The 22466-nt window shown below is 34.0% G+C and overlaps 1 protein-coding gene across 1 annotated transcript in view; it reads left to right on the top strand.

Moving 5' to 3' along the window:
• The window catches only part of LOC110031023 (potassium transporter 7), a 29601-nt gene extending 8785 nt beyond the window's left edge, over positions 1-20816 (top strand). Inside the window, exons 5-9 of the mRNA XM_020734054.1 lie at positions 2974-3234; positions 3320-3372; positions 18434-18548; positions 18643-18897; positions 19511-20816. Of these exons, the coding sequence (XP_020589713.1) occupies positions 2974-3234; positions 3320-3372; positions 18434-18548; positions 18643-18897; positions 19511-20601 (1775 nt within the window). The 3' untranslated portion in view covers positions 20602-20816. The remainder of the gene's footprint in view (positions 1-2973; positions 3235-3319; positions 3373-18433; positions 18549-18642; positions 18898-19510) is intronic.
• Positions 20817-22466: the final 1650 nt, after the last annotated feature.

Here is a 22466-nt window from a genome sequence, read left to right as displayed (position 1 = left end):
TTATGAAAAAAATTTATGGTATAAAGCTTGGAATTATATATATTGTGGTTTTATGAATTAATTATTTAAAAATGTTATTCTGAATATTTTGACATCGAAAATCTTATATTTTTCTATTCGAGTCCAATCAAAACAAGTTTGAAATCTAGAGATGCTCTACTAAACCTTCAAATGTTTAAATCTTAGGCTTTGTTTGATTCTACTGCTTCATTCTCGCTTAACTTTTTGAGACGTAGTTTTGTTTTATAAGAAGAATATGCTTCAAAATTCACCATTTTATAAGTGCATTTTCTCTATGATATTATGATCTTATAGATCGATTTATGGTTCAACTTGTATTTTTATGTGATTGTATGATTGTTTTATTTTATGCAAACCAACTAAAGAAAAATTATTAACATAGTTGTACTAAATAGAGACTAAAAATTTTCTTAGAATTTCTACTATATGCGTTGATTGGTTTTGATTATGAACCGATAAGGGATTCTATGTGAACCAAAATTTCAATCCAGGATAATGATTTAGGCTTGATTTAACTTTTTCAAACTCATAGGCCTCATAGGATGCTCTGTCTAAAAAATTTTGGCGGTGCTTTTAAGCCTCCATCATGGCATGCTATTTGGGTCTAGCTGAAACAAATCATGTATGCTTTATTTTCTAGGCTAGATTTTACATGTAATTTGGCAACTTGTTTTTGGCATGATATGATATGCTAAAATAATTTCATAATATCATGTCTATTGTTAGATACTCTTATTGCTTTGCATTATGGGTGATTGCAGTTAGAAAATGTGGAATGCACAACTTTAATCACATTAACTACAGCTCTTTCTCTTTGACTTTATAAGCAAATGGAATGAGACGTTTCTTTATGATAATATGATAAATTATTTCATACAAAATAAAAACAATACTTCAACACAATTGCACAAAACGAAGCGGAAATTATAGAGGTAAAAAATTACAGTTTATATAAAAGATGCAATGTCAAGACCCGACCTGGAGCTTGAAATTAACTAAAACAAGAACAAATTAATATGCAACAATACATAAAAGAGTCAGTAAAGAAAACAATTAAATTTACAAGTAAAAGTTGTTCTTGTCTCCTATACACATATAATTATCTTCTGTTTATCTTGTTCAAATATTTAAAATTTCAAAATAATTTTAAAGCAACATAATGAGTTATATAAAAATAATGCATAAGTAATCACACTTTTAAACTACAGTAACCTAAGGAAAATAATTCAATATGCATGTTGGTCTTTCGTATTCTTATAAGAAATCTTATAATATGTTAGTAATTCATATTTTTATAAGAAATCTGATAATAAGCTAATGCATGTATCAGAAATCAATATCTTATCATTTCTGTCATGCATATTTTTTCTATACAACTATATGAATGATTTATTGTAATATAAATCTATTGAACTAAAGTATACATGTAATCAACATACATTTTAAAATAAAGAAAATTACTGAAATTTAAAAATATAATTATTCACGTAGGTTGTCACGCTAAATTCATAATCATTATTAACTAGCTGGATGTTGCGATAATTTTTATGTTGATCTTAATAACTTATAAAACATAATATTAAACTTTAAGATTTAAGCAATTTCTGTTAATTGAATTATTCTTCTTAAATTAACATAGAATTATTTACCTGAATTGACGGATGGTTGTACGACAATCTTCCACGCGCTTGCCTCAACTTCCCGTCTCAATTAACCAACCTGAAATCTTAAACGACTTGGAAATTCAAGCTATCTTAACTTGTAAAGTGATTTAACTCAAAATATAATTGATTTTGCAAAACATATCTTAAACAGACTTTTCGGCAATCCGCCCTTCTCTGAATGTATCAAAACTTCATTTCGTCTTCTTTTATCACCTTAACTCTTCTCCTATCTTTGTTGATATTTTGCTAAGCCCTTACGGAAGTTCACAAACCACTTCCGACAATTCCAGCGCAAGTTCGGCTCCTGCAATGGCTATCGGAAACAAAGAAGATGCACGATTTGTGATAAATCTCAAAACGAAAGCAAGATAAAGGAAATGAAAGTCTCAAATAGCGCTAAAATCAATTTCACATTTACCAATTTTTTTTTGGAGCCTTGAATCGAGGTCTGCGGCTTACCAGGTGGTCGCTCGGTCGCCTCTGCTTGCGCCCTTTTATAGTGGCTCAAGCGGAACTCCTTTTGCCGAGTCGATCGAACAGGAAGGTAGGCATGTGCGAGCGAAACTGAGAACAAGGATGTGCGATATCGAGAGAGAGGAGGAAAGTCGAAGGCTTTGGAACCGGAAACCAAAATGGCATGGGAGGCTATTGGGAGCAGTAAGGGGATTAGGGAGAATAATTAAGGATTTAAATTAGGTTGATTAAACTATAACTTCTGATTTTTATATCTTTTAATGTATTCATAATTTATATATAGTATTATAAATCAAATTGATCGATTTGACGCTTAAGAGTTTTATAAAATTGATTTGGTCGGAAACTGAGGGATGTAAATTTTAGGGCACAGTTTAAGTTGTCGAAATTTATCAGGTTTCACAAAATTGATTATCACATGCAAAATCCATTTAGTGGACCAAAGAGGGAAAAGTTTAACTGGCTATAGGAGGGAAAAAAAGTGAAAAAAAAAACAAAAAAGAAAATTTAACGGGAAATAATTATTGATTAGTATTCTTCTATATATAGAATAGCCAAGTAAGGATTTATCATTTGATAGTGCCTCTTCTTTGTGCAACCTAGTGGCTTGTTGATTCTCCAGTTTCTAGCTGGGACCATAGCTGGAATTTTGTGACCTGAGGATGCCATATGTGGCTGAGGAAGCCGTCCTTCATGCAATTTTCCAAAAAGTGATTTAATTAGTGATTTAATTTCTCAAGTGTTTTGAAATTCAATACATGCCATGATCTTCTTGACTGCTGAACATCTAGAATTGTTTCCTTTTGTAAAACAGCTGTGGTGGTGTTGATATCTTGCATTGTTCTAGTTGGTCTCTTTGCTCTGCAACACCGTGGTACTCATAGGGTGGCCTTCTTGTTCGCTCCAGTCGTTATTATTTGGCTTTTATGCATTGGCCTCGTTGGTCTGTATAACATTATCCACTGGAATCCCAGAATATATCGAGCTCTTTCACCTATCTACATCATCAAATTCTTCAAGGTAACTGGGAAGGAAGGCTGGCTTTCTCTGGGAGGAATATTGCTTTGTATTACAGGTGAACTCTGAAATGTATCCTTCTTTCATCAAACACTTGAGAAACTTAATTTTTTTTTTTTCAAATCATTTTTATGAAATTGCAGGTAGTGAAGCTATGTTTGCCGATCTTGGCCACTTCACTGCTGCTTCTATTAAAGTAGGTGGATCTCATTTGCAAGTACATGAAGTTAGCAAAATAGTTTTATATTGATTTTGTCTGTGATGATTAATTTTCTCTTATTCTCAGCAAAAAATATTTGTTTAAGCAAATATTGATTCTCTCGGTCTCAAACTTGTTTACTTGAAGCATTTTTGGAATTTTGATTTATTGCTATCTTGTTTTTCTTTCCATAAGGGCTGGGTTGCATGTTGATTTGTTAGAGATATCTTTGCAATTTGATCCGTTGGATTTAGGTTGGCAAATATTTTAATTGATTTTACTTGTACTTCATAAAAACTTAAATTACTTTTACATTTGGCCGCATGAGAAATGGTTTTGAGTTAACATGATGACCAATTATTGTTGTTTAAAATTGATGCTACACATTTGAGTCACTATAGTTTAAAATGAGACTAGTCTCGTGATATATGGCATTACATATGGTTTAAATTAATTTGGCTCTTGAAGCTTAACAAAGAAGTTTAGTTTTGGTTGGAATACTATTGAATCTAATAGCAAAAGCTGAAGTTAAAAACATTTATCTTCTAGCACGAATCATTTTTCTCATGTTTTCTTCCACACTAACATCAAACCGCCATTATGTTTGTACTTCATCTTCATGTGTGGAACTATCCAACACTAAGCCTCATCCTAAATAAAAGCCCAATTCATTGTTTATGCCTCACCTCTTTCAATTGCATAGAAAGTTGCTTTACATCTTAGAAGCGGAGCGCCCTAAATAAGCAAAAATTGATGGATCAAAATGCTTTATGTATTTTTCTCTTAATTAGAAGTGGTCCTGCAGAATATTACCAACTAAAGAGCAATAAGCATTACGCAAACCTGAGATTCAAAGTTGTCACCCAAATGAAGCAGGCTGCAGATTAATCTCCAAACTTTCAAGCACATCCAAATTAAAGTTGACTCACATCAAGAAATGAAATTATCCTTGCGTTATTTATAATGGGGATAAGATTAATATAATTAGCTAGAAGATTTTGCTGAGGTGTAACCCAATGTTTCTATACAGTGGAACAAAATTTGAAATGATTTGATGATAGCTTCAAATTTTACTCGATTTATCTTTTGTTATTGTACAAACAAGCTTGAAAGTTGTTGTAACTCTTGGTTAGATAAAGCTTGAGTTCAAAAATCAATTTTTGAACTGATCTTATGATTCTTATCCTCTTAATTTTATTGTTAAAGCCCACACTAAAGAATTTATGAGGGATAGAAAGGGTATAGAGCTTTTTTAAGAAGTCATATTATTCTATGAATCAATTAGATGCGCTTTGCTCTTCTATTTGTTGTAGAAGATGTTTCTTGTCTCTGTTTTTAAGTTCACTTCCACTGAATAGCAAACCAAGTTGTTGATTTCTTCATATTTGTGGTAATGATAATCAGTTTATTTCCTTTTGGAGTGGATAAGAAGGATAGTAGTATTTTTTGGAGCCTAGTTGGCTTTAAAATAATAAAAGCAGACTATTGCTTCTCTACTGTCCAAAAGCTGTATGTTCTTTGGAAGCTTGAGTGTGTCGATCTGAGTCTTCATGAGAGAGATAATTTATAATCTGCAAATTTCGATCCCCATAATAGTTTTCAGTTCACCACCTTCGCTAGGTTTAAGAAGTCAGATGAAGAGATAACAAATTGGCAGGTTGCTGGTTGTGAGGAAATTAAGAAGAGATGTAAGAGGGGGAGAGAGAGAGATGGTTGAGAAAAAAAGGAAAAAAAAAGTTTATTGTTCTGGTGTTCACGATGAATTACCTCAGTGTGGGCAAGCGTGATTGTGCCAGTGCAATAGTGGCGTTGGAGTTGCAAAAATGAAGGTATTGTAGGCTAGGATGGTGGTGCTATAAACAAGTGCTATGTTGCTGGAAAAAGTGTGACGGTGTTACAGGCAAACTTGGCAGCGCTTGATAGTATTTTCAAAACTCTAAACTAAAATATAACTTCCGGTTTTTTATATCAATTCCTCTAGAGCTCTTAGTTTTTTGTTTGATCTTGTAGTATCCATCTCCCAGCATATAAATGGTCGTGGGGGAGGAGAAAATCTGAAGTATTTTTTTTAATTAAAGTGTAAATTTTTTTTTGTGTGATTGTGGATTTAAGCGAGAATCGCTTTGTACCTTCTAAATCATTATATAAATGCTAGGTCATTGCCTGAAAGAGACACATTTTATGACCTGAATACGATGAAAATTGTGTAAGTGCGCTGCACCGATGCCTAGGTGTAGTGTTAAATAAACAAAAGTTCTCAAATTATGGACAGATAAGGGCAAAAAAGTTAGCCCACGAAACCAATATTAGAGTAGGATCTTGGAATATAGGCACTCACACAGATATATTAATAGAACTAGTAGATATTTTGTTTCACGGGAAGATAAATATCTTATGCATTCAAGAAAATAAATGAGTTTGAGAAAGGCTAAGGAGATCAATGGTTTTGGTTTAAAATTTTGGTATACAGGTATGAGTTGTATTAAAATGGTGTAGGTGTAATTATAGATAAGAGTTTGAAAGATAATGTTGTAAAAATTAATAGAATTGGAGATAGAATTAGAACTTCAAAGATTTTTGTTGCTACTAAGATTCTTAATGTTACAAGTGCTTATGCTTTTTAAGTAGGTTTAGATAAAATAAATTCTGGAATGACCTAGAAGAATTAGTACAAATGATATCCCTTGAAGAAAAACCTTTTGTTGGAGTAGATTTAAATGAATATGTTGGCAGTGGTAGAAGCTTTTTAGAAATATTCATGGTGACCACGATTTTGGAGTTACTAATGAAGAAGATAGATCCATGTTAAATTTTATTTTAGGGAATGTTTGGTTATTTGTAAAATAAAAATGCACAGTAAAATAGAATGCAGTGTATTATAATTGCATTGTAATATGCCTCTAGTATGTTGTTTGCTTGTTTGTAAAGTTAATACAAGAATTTTTTTTTGTGTTTGGTTATATGCATGTAAAATAAAATAAAAAACAGTATGCAAAATATTTGAACTTGTTTGGTTGCTGTAAAGCAAATACAAATAAATTATTTTTTATATTCATTTAAAAATTTGTAATAAAATACATGTGTATTATCATATTGATGTGTCAGAAAGAAATTTTTATCATCAAGCATGAATCTCGATGCATTTTTAATAAAAGATATTTCAAATTCAAATTTAGTATCATTTGGCCCCATTTTCAACAATTTGTTAGTCGAACTCACCATCTCAACGCATTGAGCCTAATGATATCAAAGTTGATCAAATCCAACTCCAATCAAGCCTAGATCAGGCCATACTTTGTTTCCAATTGGTACATGCATTGAGTGGTATGTATATAAATCTTCCAAACTAAAAAAATGTATTTGCTTGCATACCACCTAATCCCTAAGAACATGCATTGGCTTACATTTATTTCAAATTCCAAATATTATATACAAAAATTCATTGTGAGCTGCAAGGTTACTTGAAAGGTCATCAGAGTTTAAAAACACCCTGTTAGTAGAGTTCGATATTGTTTGAGTCACTTCCCTTGCAGCTTCAATCTGCCTCAAGGCTAGGAATGTTGGTTTTCTTTCTACTGCTTCTCCTATAAGCTGAGCACTCTATGCCTCACCCTGGAAATAAAAGAAGAGAACAAGCATCCAAACAAAAATACACAAAAATCTGACTATTCTGGTGAATGAATTGTTTAAATTGTACTCTTTAATAGCCTATCAATATTGTTCGAAAGTGCCATTCATTTCTACTAATAATTTCAATATCAATATTATATCAGTTGTTCTTATAAGAATAGTAATTCAAAATTAACTACTCGGACGATGTCCAGTTGCGTTGGACCCGGTCATTTCCAGAAGTCCACAACGTAGTTTTCATTCATCAAAGATCAAAATTCCCATAAAAATATTGATTAGCTTCGGGGAAAAAATTCACCACACCCATTATGGACCCAAAATACAACATAATATACATTAGAGTTCATTAAATATCCATAAAACCAAAATAACATGTTAACTCATTACAACCAAACAAAACTAAACCCTAATAAAACTTGGATCACAAAATCACTTATTTAACTATTTTTGTATCCATCTAGCCTTCAAATCCATTGATTTCGACAAAAATGAGTGAATCAATGTTATGTTTTTGGATAAGTTATTATAAATGGTGTCTATCCCTTTCTCTGAAAACCCTTGAACCTCGGACAACTCCGTTGCGAGCTCAATGAACATTCTCCTCTCTTTTGCGGCTCTTGTTGTACTCTTGATTGCATTAGCCAGTACAAATGCACCATCAGACATCCTATGAATGTAATCTTGCATACTTCGTTCCACAGAAGATCCCTTGTTTTCTTTTTTTAATTTTATTGGGAACCCCTGTGTATTTTGCGAACCACTGCAAAATACACTCCATTTCCGTGTATTTTGCAATGGGGACATTCAAATAACTTGCATCCTTCGCTTGAGCCTGTAACACAATAATCAATAAACATAAGCTTAACTCATTTTAACATATTTCATTTAAAAAAAGATATTTGATAAAAAATAGTACCTGGATAAAACCTTTAGCACTTCACATATTTGTTTCAACTCGAAACGAATGTTTACTTTGACTTCTAATAGGTTTACCTAAGGCAGTCATCAAATCCAAACTTTAACACATGGCTTAATGGGTTCACCTTTGGCGGTCATCAAATCTCATTTCAGATATTATGTCTAAGAAATATGTGGTTTGTTATTGCATTCGGCTTTAACATAAGCATGCTATGTAATAGGCTAAATTTTGTGCTAGAATATAACAAAACTTGCAGAATAAGCAAAAAAATAAAACACCATTTAATATGTATGTTTGAATATGCATAACAAACCTTTAAATCAAATATTACAGATCTTGCAAACACAGGAGTCATTTACAATGAATAATCAACCAACAAAGCATACATATAATACTCAGAAGACTCACAATGACATCCTATATCTTACAATCAAGCTTCTCATACAAATATCCAATCAATTTCTTACTCATGTAGTTGCCTTAAATACAAGTGTAGAAGTACATGGCAGTCATCTTCCAAGTAAGGTAGTGCCAATGTATGAAGATTTCCATCCAACATTCCAAACACAACATTGACGATCATAACACTTTGAAAATCTTAAAAAAAGTAAAATCTAAATATTTAATTTCAATTTTTGATAAATTTGATAAGAAATCAAATTTAAAAGAGAACTAAAATCTAAATTCAGGTGATATGAATAATATTTGTGATCTTGTAAATTAAATTATAAAACCCTGAAGAGATGAAGTTCAAAATTTAATATCCATGAATGGAATTAGAAGATTAGTAAATGCAAAAAAATATAAAAACGTGAAGTGAAGAGCTTGAGTTTGATGTTATAAACTCTTGAAACAATCATGAATAGACTTGCACTGAAAATCTATAAAGATTGACTAAAACAATTATTCAAATTACGTAAAAATTATTTGAAATAGAAACCTATAAAATTTGAAATGAAGAACTTACAGCAAAGAAAATCTTGATGATATTAGGATGTAGACTTACTTTCCCATATGAAAATGATGAGAACCTTGATTTGAAGAGTAGAGAAAAGAGGATTTTTTTTTTATTATTATTTTTATGGAATCAATAGCAGCTTTTTATAAAATCTATTTTTTTTACCCACTTGTTGTTATCAGTTTTTCACATAGTTACCAATCAATGCAATTTTTTTTTAACTGATTTTAAATACTTTACAAACTTGCAGTTTTGTTCATTTGGAAGGTAATATATGCATAATAAGTGATGAGATTGATTTCAGCAATGCCTTAATTTACTTTCAGAGGGATCGAATTGCTGTAAAAGTTTCATTTTGATAACAAATTGAAAACAATTTAACAGCAATTTAGTGTAATCAATTTAGGAAAGTTTTTAGCTTGAATACAAATGTTTATGGCAGCCATTTACTAGTTTGGTGAAAGTGTCACCTGAAGAGATGGAGGAGGAAGGAGGTAAGGAGATTTGCTTTGATTTTTAGGGAGGTCGACGAAACCATTGATTAGATTCGGCGAAAGCGTCAATTAGAGAAGGAGAAAATGAAGGTATAGGAAACCCCTGTGCACGAGGAGCATAACATGTGAAAAATTGATAGATGGAGGAGAAAATCACAAAATAACTGCTCGTGTGAATGAAATCCCAATAGCAAAAGGGAAGCATAAGGAGATGAACCACTTTTTGAGCCCGCGCGAAGGAGAAGAAGCATTGTATTTGTGTCTTTCGCTTGTTTTGGGCGAAAAAATAATGTGGGAGAAATGACCTACAAGACATTCTCCAAATACTCTAAAATTTTTCTCCACTTTTTCTTTTCACTCCAACCGAATTCATAAAAAATTATAAGACAAGTATTTATATTACTTTACATCATAAATACTTCAAATCAAACATCCCTTAATTTATAATTATGGTATTATTAATACTTTATCTAATAAAAGAGATAAACATATTATCACTTATAAGAATGAATCTTATAAAACACAAATTGTTTATTTTTTTACGAAAAAAAGATATCGTCGAGATTGTAAAGACTGTAAGATCATTCTTAGCGAAGCTTTAAGTACTCAACATCGATGATTTTGAATTTTAAGATGAAGAGTTGAAATATGAAAAATACAATGAAATATTCATAGAATTATATGGGGGCACTTAAAAGATCTAAATAAATTATTTTTTTAAGTAAACTTTAAGATCTTAAGATTTGAGATCTTGATAAAGAAGTTAATGTAGTGTGGGATAGAGTATCGAGCATTATTAAGCAAGTTGCTAAAGATGTATATGAAGAATCAAAAGAAAAAAAAATTATTGATAAAAATAGTTGGTGGTGGAATAATAATATACAAAAAAAATATAAAGGGAAAATTACATGCATAGCACCTGATTCTTATGGATTTACCTATCTCAAACCTAAATTTTCATTTTTACACACATAGCACTTTACCTATGGATGGAAAGATGGATTTGACTATTAAAATGCGATAATGAATGCTACTTTTCATATGATGTTTGTAATTGTAAAAATTTCTGTGTGAGATAGATAAATATGAAAGTTGGGTGCTACGTATGTAAAAGTATCTAAGATAAAATATATGTTTTATTATAAAAATTAGTTTAAATGTAAAAACTTTGACGATTAAGAAAAATATAACATGGTCCATAAGAAGCCTAAAAGAATAATTTGTGATGCTAAAATTTATGCTTTAGGTGATATTTATAAAAGATTAGATACTAAATAAAATGAAAAATATATTTTAAAAATAGTCAAAAAAGCAAGAAGCAACGTAAAAATTTAGTTCAAGTAAAGTGTATTAAGAATGAAAATTAAAAAACACTTTTCTCAGATGATCATATTCAACATAGTCGGGTGAGATATTTTAATAAAACTTTTAATGAATATTTTGAAGATATGACTTGTTTAAGTAATTTTAATAAAGTTAGTAATAATAAAACTTTTTTATTTTTACCTTTGCGTTTGTAAAACGAAAGTTGGGGAAGTTTTAAAGAAAATGAAAAGCGGAAAATAATGATATCCCAATATAAGTGTAGAAATGTTTATGGGATTTAGGAATGTCTTGATTTTTCAAACTTTTCAATATGAATTTAAAACTAAAAAGATGTCTGAAAGGTGGAAAAAGAATATTTTGGTCCTATTTTTTAGAATTAAGGTGATGCGCTAGAGTGCTTATAGAGGAATCGAGTTAAAGTGTCATACATTAAAATTATGGAGAGAGTAATTGAACATAAGTTAAGATGTGATACAAATGTTTCTCAAAATCTGTTTGGATTTATGTCGGGTAAGTACTATGGAAGCAATACATTTATTGAGAGGTTTGATGGAGAAGTGTTGAGAGCATAAGGAGGATCTACATATGTTTTTTGCTGATTTAGAAAAATCTTATTTTAAGGTAACAGGAGAAATATTTTGGAAAGTCCTGGAAAAGAAAGGTGTTGATATGACTTATATTCAAGTCACTAAAGATATATACACCAGAGTTGTTACTTGTGTTCGAGCAGAAGGAGGATTGACTGAGAATTTTCCTGTTTCAGTTGGATTACATCAATGATCGACTTTAAGCTCATATCTTTTTTCTTTAGTTATGGATGCCCTTACTTGACATTTATAGGAGGATGTACCTTGGTATCTGCTTTTTGTTGATGATATCCTTCTGGTGGATAAAATTTGAGAAAGTGTTTAGGAAAAAAACAAGAATTGTAGAGGTCAACTTTAGATTCTAGCGTTTGTTTGAGTAAATCTAAAATTGAATATATGGAATGTAATTTTAGCAATTATGTTGTCTAGTGGTGCGGTTGTAATAATGGGTGATCAAGTCATTAAAATGAGTGAATGTTTTAGATATCTCGGTTCTTTTGTTCAAAGTGATGATGATATAAATGGGGATGTTATTAGTAGAATTTAAGTTGGATGATTGAAGTGGATGAATGCATTCGGTTTATTGTGTGATAGAAAATTAGCACTTATACTTGAAGGAAAATTTTATAAGATGATAACGAGACCTACAATGCTTTATATTGAAATTGGAATAAACCAACACAACTTTATTGATAGAAGAGGGACATTTAAACCCAATTACAATAGACACAACAAAGAAAAGAAATAAAACATAATAAAAGAAATAGGAAAGGAATAAAACAAAATAAAACAAAGAAGGAAATACATAATGAGGGGATTAAAGCTAATAGGTAAGAAATAAAAAGCAACAACGTTCATGGATTTAATTGAGATTTGATTGTTGTTTTAAATCTAATACTCCCCCTCAGGTTGAAGCATAGATGTCAATCATGTTTAACTTGGATTGGAAGTCATTGAACAAAGGTTGAGGGAGATTCTAGGTGAGGATATCTACTAGTTGTCCACTAGTTGGTACAAAAGGCACACAAATTTTCCCTGACTCAATCTTTTCAATCTCCACATGTTTGGTACGATTTTCCTGGACCGGTTTATGAGCAATGTTTATAGCAGTATTATTATCATAGAATAGCTGCAGAGGGATGGAGATTGACATATGTAGTTTAAGGAGCATGATGCGTAACTAGAGGACTTCACTGATCTCCAAAGTCATGGATCAGAATTCAGCTTCAGCACTGCTCTGAGCAACTACAGATGTTTGACTAGATTTCCCCATACAAATGATCAATACCCTGAGGTGGAATTTCAGTCATGAACTGACTCGACCAAATCAGCTTTAGTATAAATTGCAATAGACCTTGAGGTGTGACGAGAGGAAAACAAACTTGAGCCTGGTGTACTTTTTAAAAAAATGGAGAATCCAGTAGACAATTTGAAGATGATGTTTATAGAGGTCATGCATAAATTGACTCACTATACTAACTATGTGTCTTATGTCAGGACGAGTATGAGCGAGGTTGATGAGCTTCTCCAAGGCATTAATAGCGATTCTTATTGATAGAAACAACATTTGAAATGTCAGATAATTTTTCATTGGAATTCATAGGAACAACGACTGGTTTGCAGAGAAAAAGGTTGCTCTCTGTCTCAAGAGGTTAATTATATATTTGCACTGAGATAGACAAATGCCCCGAGATGATTTAGCCACTTCTATACCTAAGAAGTACTGGAGCGATTCTTGTTGATAGACACAACATTCAGAATGTCAGATAATTTTTCATTGGGATTCATAAGGACAGCCATTGGTTTGCATAGAAGAAGGTTGCTCTCTGTCTCAGGAGGTTAATCATATATTTGCACTGAGATAGACAAATACCCCGAGATGATTGAGCCACTTTTATACCTAAGTAGTACTGGAGAGGTTATAAATTCTTCATTTTAAAGGATTTAAGAAGAATGTCTTTTAAGGAATTCAGTGTTGAGAGATCATTACCTGCAAAAATAATGTCGTAAACATAGACAATAAGAGTAGTTGCTTGGTCATTAGAGGAATGCCAGAAGAAGAGAGCGTGATCCGATTGAGTTTGAGTAAAACTTCGTAGATCTGTAAGTACCCTTTGGCAACAAATCATGCCTTGTTGTGTTCAAGATTCATCAGAGTTGAACTTGGTGCTGAAAATCTATCGACACCCCACAATTTTCTTACCTTGAGGCAGATCAACGATGTCCCTGTATGGTCCCATTGAAGGACATTCAACTTCTCAATTATTGTTTTTTTTCAGGTTGGATCAGCAAGAGCAACCTTAATAGTAATTGGGATCTGATGGTCTGTCGGGGTTGTGGCAAATGCTCTGTAGAATGGTGATATACTGTAGAAACAGACTTATTTTGTCATAGAATAGAGGGAGCATGTTTGATAACATACCTTGCATGGAGAACTCACCTCCTATTTTGGAGGATGGGTTGCGTTGAGGATATTGACCGGAGTGGAGTAAAGGTCCTGTAAGGAGGCGGTGAGTCCCAGAGTAGGATCATTGGAATGGGGGCGCCGAGTGTAAACATAGATGGTAGGAGGAGGAGACGGTGCACTCACTGGATCCGACAACTCACTGGATGGTGCACTCACAGGGACAAGAGACTCTTTACTAGTGGGAACAATGGGGGGAACATCCATAGTAGTATGATAAGGGATAGTTTCTAAGAACCCAAACTTCCCCCTCAGTTGGGGTTGAGTTACGAAAATATGGAGCACTTTCAAAGAAGAAGATAGTATCACACAGATTTTGTTAGTGGTAGGATCAAGACACTAATAGCTCTTTTGAGTGGCGGAGTATCCAAGGAATATACATTTATGAATCTGGGATCAAGTTTACTCCAAATGGGGGAACTGTTATGAACAAAGACAGTGCACCCAAAAATCTTGAGGTTTGATGTAGAGAAAATCCTATTGGCAGAGAAGCATGTCATCAGGACAGCTAAAGGGGTTTGAAATTTTTGAATTTAGAGGGGACTCTATTTATGAGATTGGTGGCAGTGAGAATGACATCATTTCAAAAATATTTCGGGATATTGGATTGAAACATAATTAAGCGAGGAACGTCGACGAGGTGATGGTTTTTCTTATCTTCTATCTCATTTTGTTGAGTGTCCGTACATGAGCTATAGGGGAGGATGCCCTTACTCACCAAGAATTCACCCAAAATAGAGTTTAAAAATTCACGACCATTGTCGGTCCGAAGGACCTGAATAGGAGTTTTGAATTAAATTATAACGAAGGTGTAGAAGTTCTTGAATGTGACAACTTTTGATTTGTCTTTTAAAATGCTGACCCATGTCATCCTAGTATTGTTATCAATCAAGGTCGGGAATCACCTTTTATTGGTGTAGTTGAGAGTGAGAGAGGCTCCCAATTGGTCATTGTGAATGAGGGAGAAAAGAGCAGAAGAAGTGTAAGTGTGGGATGGGTAATAAACTCGATTATGTTTGGCTAACAGACACGTCTCAAATTAAAATTAGAATGATTTTTATTAGAAAACATCAAATGATACAACTTCTTTAAATATTGAAAACTAGGATGACTTAAATGACAATGCAAAAACATAATAAGACATTCAATGACTCGAGAAAAACTACAACTTTTGAAAAGAGTGTCAGTTTTTTTCATGCTCATCTTGGAATTAGTAGAGTCCAACTACCATTTTTGCAATTCCAAACATCCTTCTCGAATGACGATCCTGAAAAACACAATAATCAGAAGAGAAGTTAGCAATACAATCAAAATCATTCGTCAACTTGCTGACAGATAACAAGTTACATTGCAACTAGGGAACATGTAAAACAGTCTTCATAGTTAGATCGGTTGTTAGTGCAATTGTCTCTTTATCAGTAATGAAACTACAAGAATCGTCAACAATTCTGACTATATCTTTTTCAAAGCATGGATAGTAAGTCGAGAAAGCGTGCGAACATTTAGTCATGTGATCCTTGGCTCTTGAATCAATAATCTACTGACTATATGAGGAATAAATGATGAGAGGTATGGGAAATGTATCTTGTTGAATGTGGGAGGTCGACAGACCTGAAGAAACTTGATTGGCTCTAAGTAGCTTTATCAATTGCTCTATCCAAATTTTCAGTGATTTGGAGGATTCTGGGATGTTTCGGGTAGGAGTCAGTTGAGTCGCACCTTGTTCGGCCGTCCTTGTAAGTTCGCGACGGCATGAACAAGGATTTAGCACTATTTGAGATCAAGGCGGATGTTGTTCGGTTGTCCTCGTGAGTCCGCGGTGGCATGAACGAGAATTTAACACTATTTGAGATCAAGGCGGATGATCCAACTGAATGTGTAGATGTGTCGAGTATGACAAGTCTCCTGCTTTCTTTCTGATAAATCTCAGTGAAAGCATTGCATGCAGAAGGAAGAAGATCCCAACCAAGAATCGACCCTGAACCTAGTCAAGGTATTTGTTAAGGCCAGCAAGGAATTGAAATATACGATCATTTTCTACTATCTTCTAGAAGAGGGATAAGTCAGCGGGAGAATCCCAAGTATAGTCGTAGTACATATCGCAATCCATCCATAATGCAACAAGGTTATATAGTACTGGGTCACGGTCCTTGTCCCCTGTTTTGCCTCCCGAATTTTTCTAGACACTCATAGAGTTGGCCTCGAATTTTCTACATTCGAGTAGGTATCACAGTAGCTGTCTAGAGAGCACTAGATGAAGGAATGAATATGTATGAAAGACCAATTGATGTTTCCATAGAGTTTATTAGCCATGACATGACCATGGAGTTCTTCACCTCCCAAGTTCAATATGTCGGGTCAGTCTTTGGAGGCTCACGAATCATACTTGTGAGGTAACCAAACTTCCCACATCCTTTGATGAACAAAGAGACTGCTTGGGACCATTGGAGGAAGTTGTTTTCGTTCAACCTATGAGTTGTGATCTAGAAATTCAAGTTGGCTTATGGTCTTTCGGTCAGCAAGGGAGCGGGGTTTGTAGTCGATCCTTTGATGGAGTCAAGAGCAACTTCTGAGGGTGATTCATTGAAAGAATCAGCCATAATTTCGATTGAGCCAACAAAAATGATATTGTGAGCCATCAATGAATTTCGATTGAATCCCCAAAAATGGATACACTAGTAGGAACCATTAGAACAGCCGTAGAGGGAGCAGGAACCCTTCATGCTAGCACGAACCCTTCCAACAGAAATTGATATATTGGTAGATAGCAGGAACCCTTCCTGCAGAACAGTGGTAGAGGAAGGAGGCCAGATGCAGTGCTACATGGAGATCCAGCGGGGAATGCAATGTTCTGCTTTTAGTGATAGAACATGCTGTGCTCCAACGACAGAAGGAGGCCAGCAGATTCCCCTACCAAGGCTGCTAGGAGAAAGAGGCGGCTGCTAGAACCTGCAGAGAAAACTGGAGGCTGCTGGATTTAGGGTTTGGCTCTAATATCTTGTTGAAATTTGGAATAGTCTAACATAACTTTATTGATAGAAGAGGGGGTATCTAAACCTCACTACAATAGGCACAACAAAGGAAAGAAATAAAATAAACTAAAATAAATAGAAAATGAATAAAGTAGAATAAAGCAAAGAAAAAAAATACATAATAAGGGAATTAAAGCTAATAGGCAATAAATAATAAGTAATAACGGTCAGGGATTTGATTGCCATTATAAATCTAATACTTTTTTATGCAGAATGTTGGCCTACAAAAGAGTAGCATAAAACTAAGTGTTGTTGAGATGAGTGTTTAGGTGGATGAGTGGCTTTACATATAAAGATAAAATGTGAAAGGAATATATCCGTGAAAGGGTTGGTGTAGCTCAGCTCCAGTAGCATACAAGGATTAGAGAGTCTTTTTCGATGTTTTGTTCATAGTAGATGTCGACCATCTGATACTCCTGTCAGGAGAGCAAATGTTTTAGATTTGACTTTTAGTAAGAAAGGTAGAGGTAGACCTCAAAAGACTTGGTCTTGGTGTATAAAAGATGATTTTTATATATTAGAATTAAATGAAAATATGGACACTCAATTTGAGAAAAAGGGTTCATGTAACCGACCCCACTTAGTGGGATAAAGGCGTTGCTATTGTTGTTATTCAACCTTTTGCCATATTCATTATCTTCATTTTCTACTTGGTTATTTTTTCAACAGATTTGTTGAGTTGGAGTAGAAATTCTTATGTTATATATATTTCAAAAATGCGTAAATCTTTTTTGAAGAATCAGGATATTTGAAAGACCATACTATCGATGAGGTAATTGAATCACTTTAGATTCATAGGCTCAATTGAATTTTAGTTCTGTTAATGTTGAGTTGGCGCCTACAACAGAGCATTGATAGTGTATGTAATTGTTGTGGCAAACGAAGACTTTGAGGAATGGCAGTTCTAAATTACACCTAGTTTTAGTATCTTGGCTCATAGTGCCCATGTTGTGCAAGAAACGAAGTTCTTTTTGCCTTGTCATGCAAATCATTCTAAAAAGAAAATAGCATTAACTAAAATTTTTCTTATTTGGGCGTCCGTCAATCTTTTCTTTTTAATTAGAAAAAGATCAAAATGTTTCGTTTAATTCTATTTAGTATGACTTATTCACCTATATAAAACTCTGAGGTTATTTTATTAGGAAAAAAATGACTGTTTGCCAATGAAATAGTTTGTAGAAAATTTTGTTTTTACTGCTTTCTGTCCTATGTTAACTTTGCATAATTCTCTTAAAATTGATATTATATAGCTCCTGAATGTAGCTTTGTATATGATTTTGTATAAGATTCCTCTTCAAAATGTATTCAGAATGGTTTGACATTGGTTCCTTTAAGATCCTAGAAACTCGGCTGTAATATTCCGCCTTTGGTAATATTGATTCTATGGCACCTTTGACATAATTCATATGTTTTCAACTTATCACCGATATATTTTCCAATTGAATACTTTTGGTGAGGAAGGTTCCCAAAACTTCCCTGCTCAAACTAAAAACCTGGAGCAGTTGATCTCAAGTGGGAAAGGATGACATTTAAGATAATTACTTCTATTATGAAACCGGAGTACAAAAAATGAGTCGAATAAAAAATTTAAGCCTAAGCGTAGTTCTATTTTACTTTTAATCATCCTAAATAGTCCTAACGTGTGCAGGTTGCGTTTGTCACCGTTATATATCCATGCTTGGTACTACAATACATGGGACAGGCAGCATATCTTACTAAAAATGCTTCATCGGTTCCCACAAGCTTCTATGCATCCATCCCCAGTAAGACCTTGATCAATCTCAACAACTGTTATTACAATTTTTCTTTCAGAATATTGTTAACTTTCAAATTTGGCCATATTTTATTCTCTCCCAGACTCTGTGTTTTGGCCGGTTTTTTTGGTGGCCACTCTAGCTTCCATAGTTGCTAGCCAGGCCGTTATCTCTGCAACTTTTTCGATCGTGAAGCAATGCCTTGCCTTGGGCTGTTTTCCTCGTGTTAAGGTCGTCCATACATCAAGGTGGATATATGGCCAAATATATATACCTGAAATTAATTGGATACTTATGGTGCTATGTCTTGCTGTCACAATTGGTTTCCGCGATACCACTTTGATTGGCAATGCATATGGTATAGTTTTAATTCCCGGAGCTGAGGTTTTGGAATTCTTTATATTGTTAAAAAATCATCATGATTGTAATTTGAACGACTTATGAGTAAAATGCCACAATAGTCCCATAACTAATTACATAAGGCCTTTTTGGTCCCGGATTTTTTGAAGTGTTAAATTAGTCCCTACCTTCTTTTAATATGGGTTGAAATAATATTCAGAGAGGACTATTTTAGGCATTATTAAAAGAGTTTAGGGACTAAATTAACACTTTTATAGACTTTGGGACTAAAATGATCTAAACAAAATTTAATTGTGCATAAATATTTTAAAAGGTGCTTTTATATGCATACCACTCTATTCTTATGCGTTACATATCTAAGTCCTATTCTTTGTCTTTGACATTTACAACATCCAAATCATTCATATCACATCAAAAATACAAATATTCTAACTTTTAAAAAGGGAAGTACATTTTTCATGCATAGGTAAAATGACATGTAAATACATAAGATTTGAGTGGCATGTATGAAAATCTTCCCAACTTACCACATAAATTATTTTTCTATCTCATTCTTTATATGTACTGCTGTTTCATTGATTAATAATTAACGAAACCTTCTTTATTTACAGGCATTGCATGCATAGCCGTAATGTTTGTCACAACGTGGTTAATGGCGTTGATCATCATCTTTGTTTGGCAGAAAAACATCTTTTTCGCTCTCCTGTTTCTAACTTTCTTTGGAATCATTGAATTGTTATACCTCTCGTCCTCAATCATCAAAGTCCCACAGGGAGGCTGGGCACCATTGGTGCTCTCCACTGTCTTCATGGCCATCATGTACGTATGGCACTATGGAACTCGGCGCAAGTATATTTTCGACATGCAGAACAAAGTTTCCATGAAATGGATCCTCACTCTCGGCCCGAGTCTTGGAATAGTTCGCGTCCCTGGAATCGGCCTCATCTATACAGAACTGGTGACCGGAGTTCCGGCCATCTTCTCCCATTTCGTCACTAACCTACCCGCTTTTCATCAGGTTCTCGTCTTCGTTTGCGTCAAATCTGTTCCACTCCCATATGTTCCTCCCGATGAACGATACCTAATCGGTCGGATCGGTCCCAGAGCCTACAGAATGTACAGATGTATCGTAAGATACGGCTACAAAGACATCCAAAAAGATGATTACAATTTCGAGGATCATTTAGTTTTGAGCATCGCCGAGTTTATTCAAATGGAAGCCGAGGAATCGAGAGGTTCGGTCAGCTCTGATGGATCTCCCGAGGGAAGAATGGCGGTTATTAGTACTTCTGAGAGGCGTTCCGGTTTAGTGGTGAGGGACGCCGATGACGGAGCTCCGGGTGTATCTGTTTCAGGTAGAAGCAGCAAGTCAGAAACTCTGCAAAGTTTGCAGTCATTATACGAGCATGAATCTCCAAATCTAACACGTAGAAAACGAGTTCGATTCGAACTGCCTCAGTCGCCGCAAGTGGATCCTCAGATGAGAGACGAGCTGGCTGCTCTCCTGGAGGCGAAGGAGGCCGGAGTTGCTTATGTGTTAGGCCACTCTTACATAAAGGCCCGGAAGAATTCGTCTTTTATGAAGAAGTTTGTTATTGATGTGGCCTACTCTTTTCTTAGGAAGAACTGCAGGGGCCCTTCTGTGGCTTTGAATATCCCTCATATTAGTCTCATTGAGGTGGGAATGATTTACTATGTCTGATGGGGATCCTCCATTAATGAGGTATGTATAATGCTGCTTTTTCATTAAAGAATGTTGGGCAGTTGGAGATTTGCTTCTTAATTTCTGTAGCTGTATATCTATTTAGGCTTTGATGTCTATATGGCATTTTACTTTGTAGTTAGTTAAAATTTTATGTTTGGACTTCTGGAATTAAGTTTTGCAGCTTGTTTGGCGCTTGATGTTTTCCTTGCTACAATAATGATTTCCTGGCTTCTTTTGGTATTAATTTACGATTTATTGATGCTGTTTGGCATGAAATTAAAGGGGCATTTAGGTGCATACCACACATTTGTTATGTATTTAGATATCTGACACAAACATTCATTCATATTTACATGCATACCACTCAAATCCTTGACAGTAAGAACACAATCACCATCTTTTTTGAAGTGCAATGCACCTTTTCATGCATATAGTTATGACACCGTCACACAAAGATGTCATAGGTGTAAATAACGAACTTTGGGTGTTATATGTGTAAATGCATAAGAATTGTGTGGTATGTATGTAAATTTCCCTAAATTAATTTAATTCGCCACTACCAATGTTGAATTTAGTGTGTTTTTTCAATTTCCCTGTGGTCAAAGAATTTACGAGTGCAGTATGTTTATGTTTTCTTGCACAATCGAAGCCAGTAATGCCAGAATTTCAAAAAGCAAATTAGCTAAAAACCATAACCAAGTTATTTATGACACTATTTGTATTTACTATGAATGCTAAGTTCGTATTATATGAGAGGTCGATTTTCTTATTACTGTGGTAAACTATGTATAGGCAACATAATTAAGTATGATTGATAAGATATATCGTTTGGGATTTTATCAATTACTGAGGTAAGCTATCTCATTTTTATTTATGAGCATCTCGACATGGGACGTTTACATAATTTTGCGCCTATAAGCATAAATAAATCTTAATGCATCATAGTAAACCCAGTTTCCACAATGTATACGAAAATATTGGATTGCGGAGCCAGGCCTACTTATCGAAGCAAGCAAACTATCGATCACCCTAACAGGTCGAACCCAACCCACTTACTCTGGTGTTTCCTGCCATGTCCACTTGCCGAAGTGGTTAGATCGCTCCCGATTATTCAAAATAGTTCAACCCAACTGAAAAGGAAATCCAATGAACCATAAATGTATTTATTAGTTTCCAAGTCAACCTGTAACCCGAGCAATGGATAATCATCACATCGCCGACATTCGATTGTGTACAAAGGAAAGATCATGGCTTCGTTAAAGCCTTCTCATCAGAAGACCATCGAGGGCGGGCCAAGGGGATGGAAGAAAAAGGGAAGGGGGGACGGACACCCTATTCTCAAGCTCCCTTACTCTCTCTTTTTGAAAAGAACTTTAGGCATAACATAAATGAGATCCATCTCTCTCCTTCCCATCGTCTCATGTTTCTTTATTGACATTGCAGCCATACAAAATCTTATATCAAATTGTGTGGTATCACGAACGAGACGGGATCATACGTCCCAAAATAGATTCAACACGTAAATATTATAATTAATATAAAATACAAATAACCTGAATAACGTTAAATGATAAAACAAATTTATGAAGTTTTATCATTTCAATTCGCCAATATTATATGCAATGATTATACAAATATTTTAAAAAAATTAAGCAAAAACATTAATTAAGCAAAAGCCTCTAACCATCATCCTCATCATCATCTTGAGTTCCCTTCTTTAATTTATATGACCCTAGAGTAATACTTCCGCTGCCTCCATTCATGCATTGAATTCAGACTGAAACTAAATGTTTTAATGACATTGATAAAAACTAACCCAATAATGTATTGCTTATATATATATATATATATATATATATATA

This window comes from Phalaenopsis equestris, unplaced genomic scaffold (genome assembly GCF_001263595.1).
Source record: "Phalaenopsis equestris unplaced genomic scaffold, ASM126359v1 Scaffold000761, whole genome shotgun sequence".
Classification (NCBI taxonomy): domain Eukaryota; kingdom Viridiplantae; phylum Streptophyta; class Magnoliopsida; order Asparagales; family Orchidaceae; genus Phalaenopsis; species Phalaenopsis equestris.
This window is presented reverse-complemented; position numbering and strand designations above follow the sequence as displayed.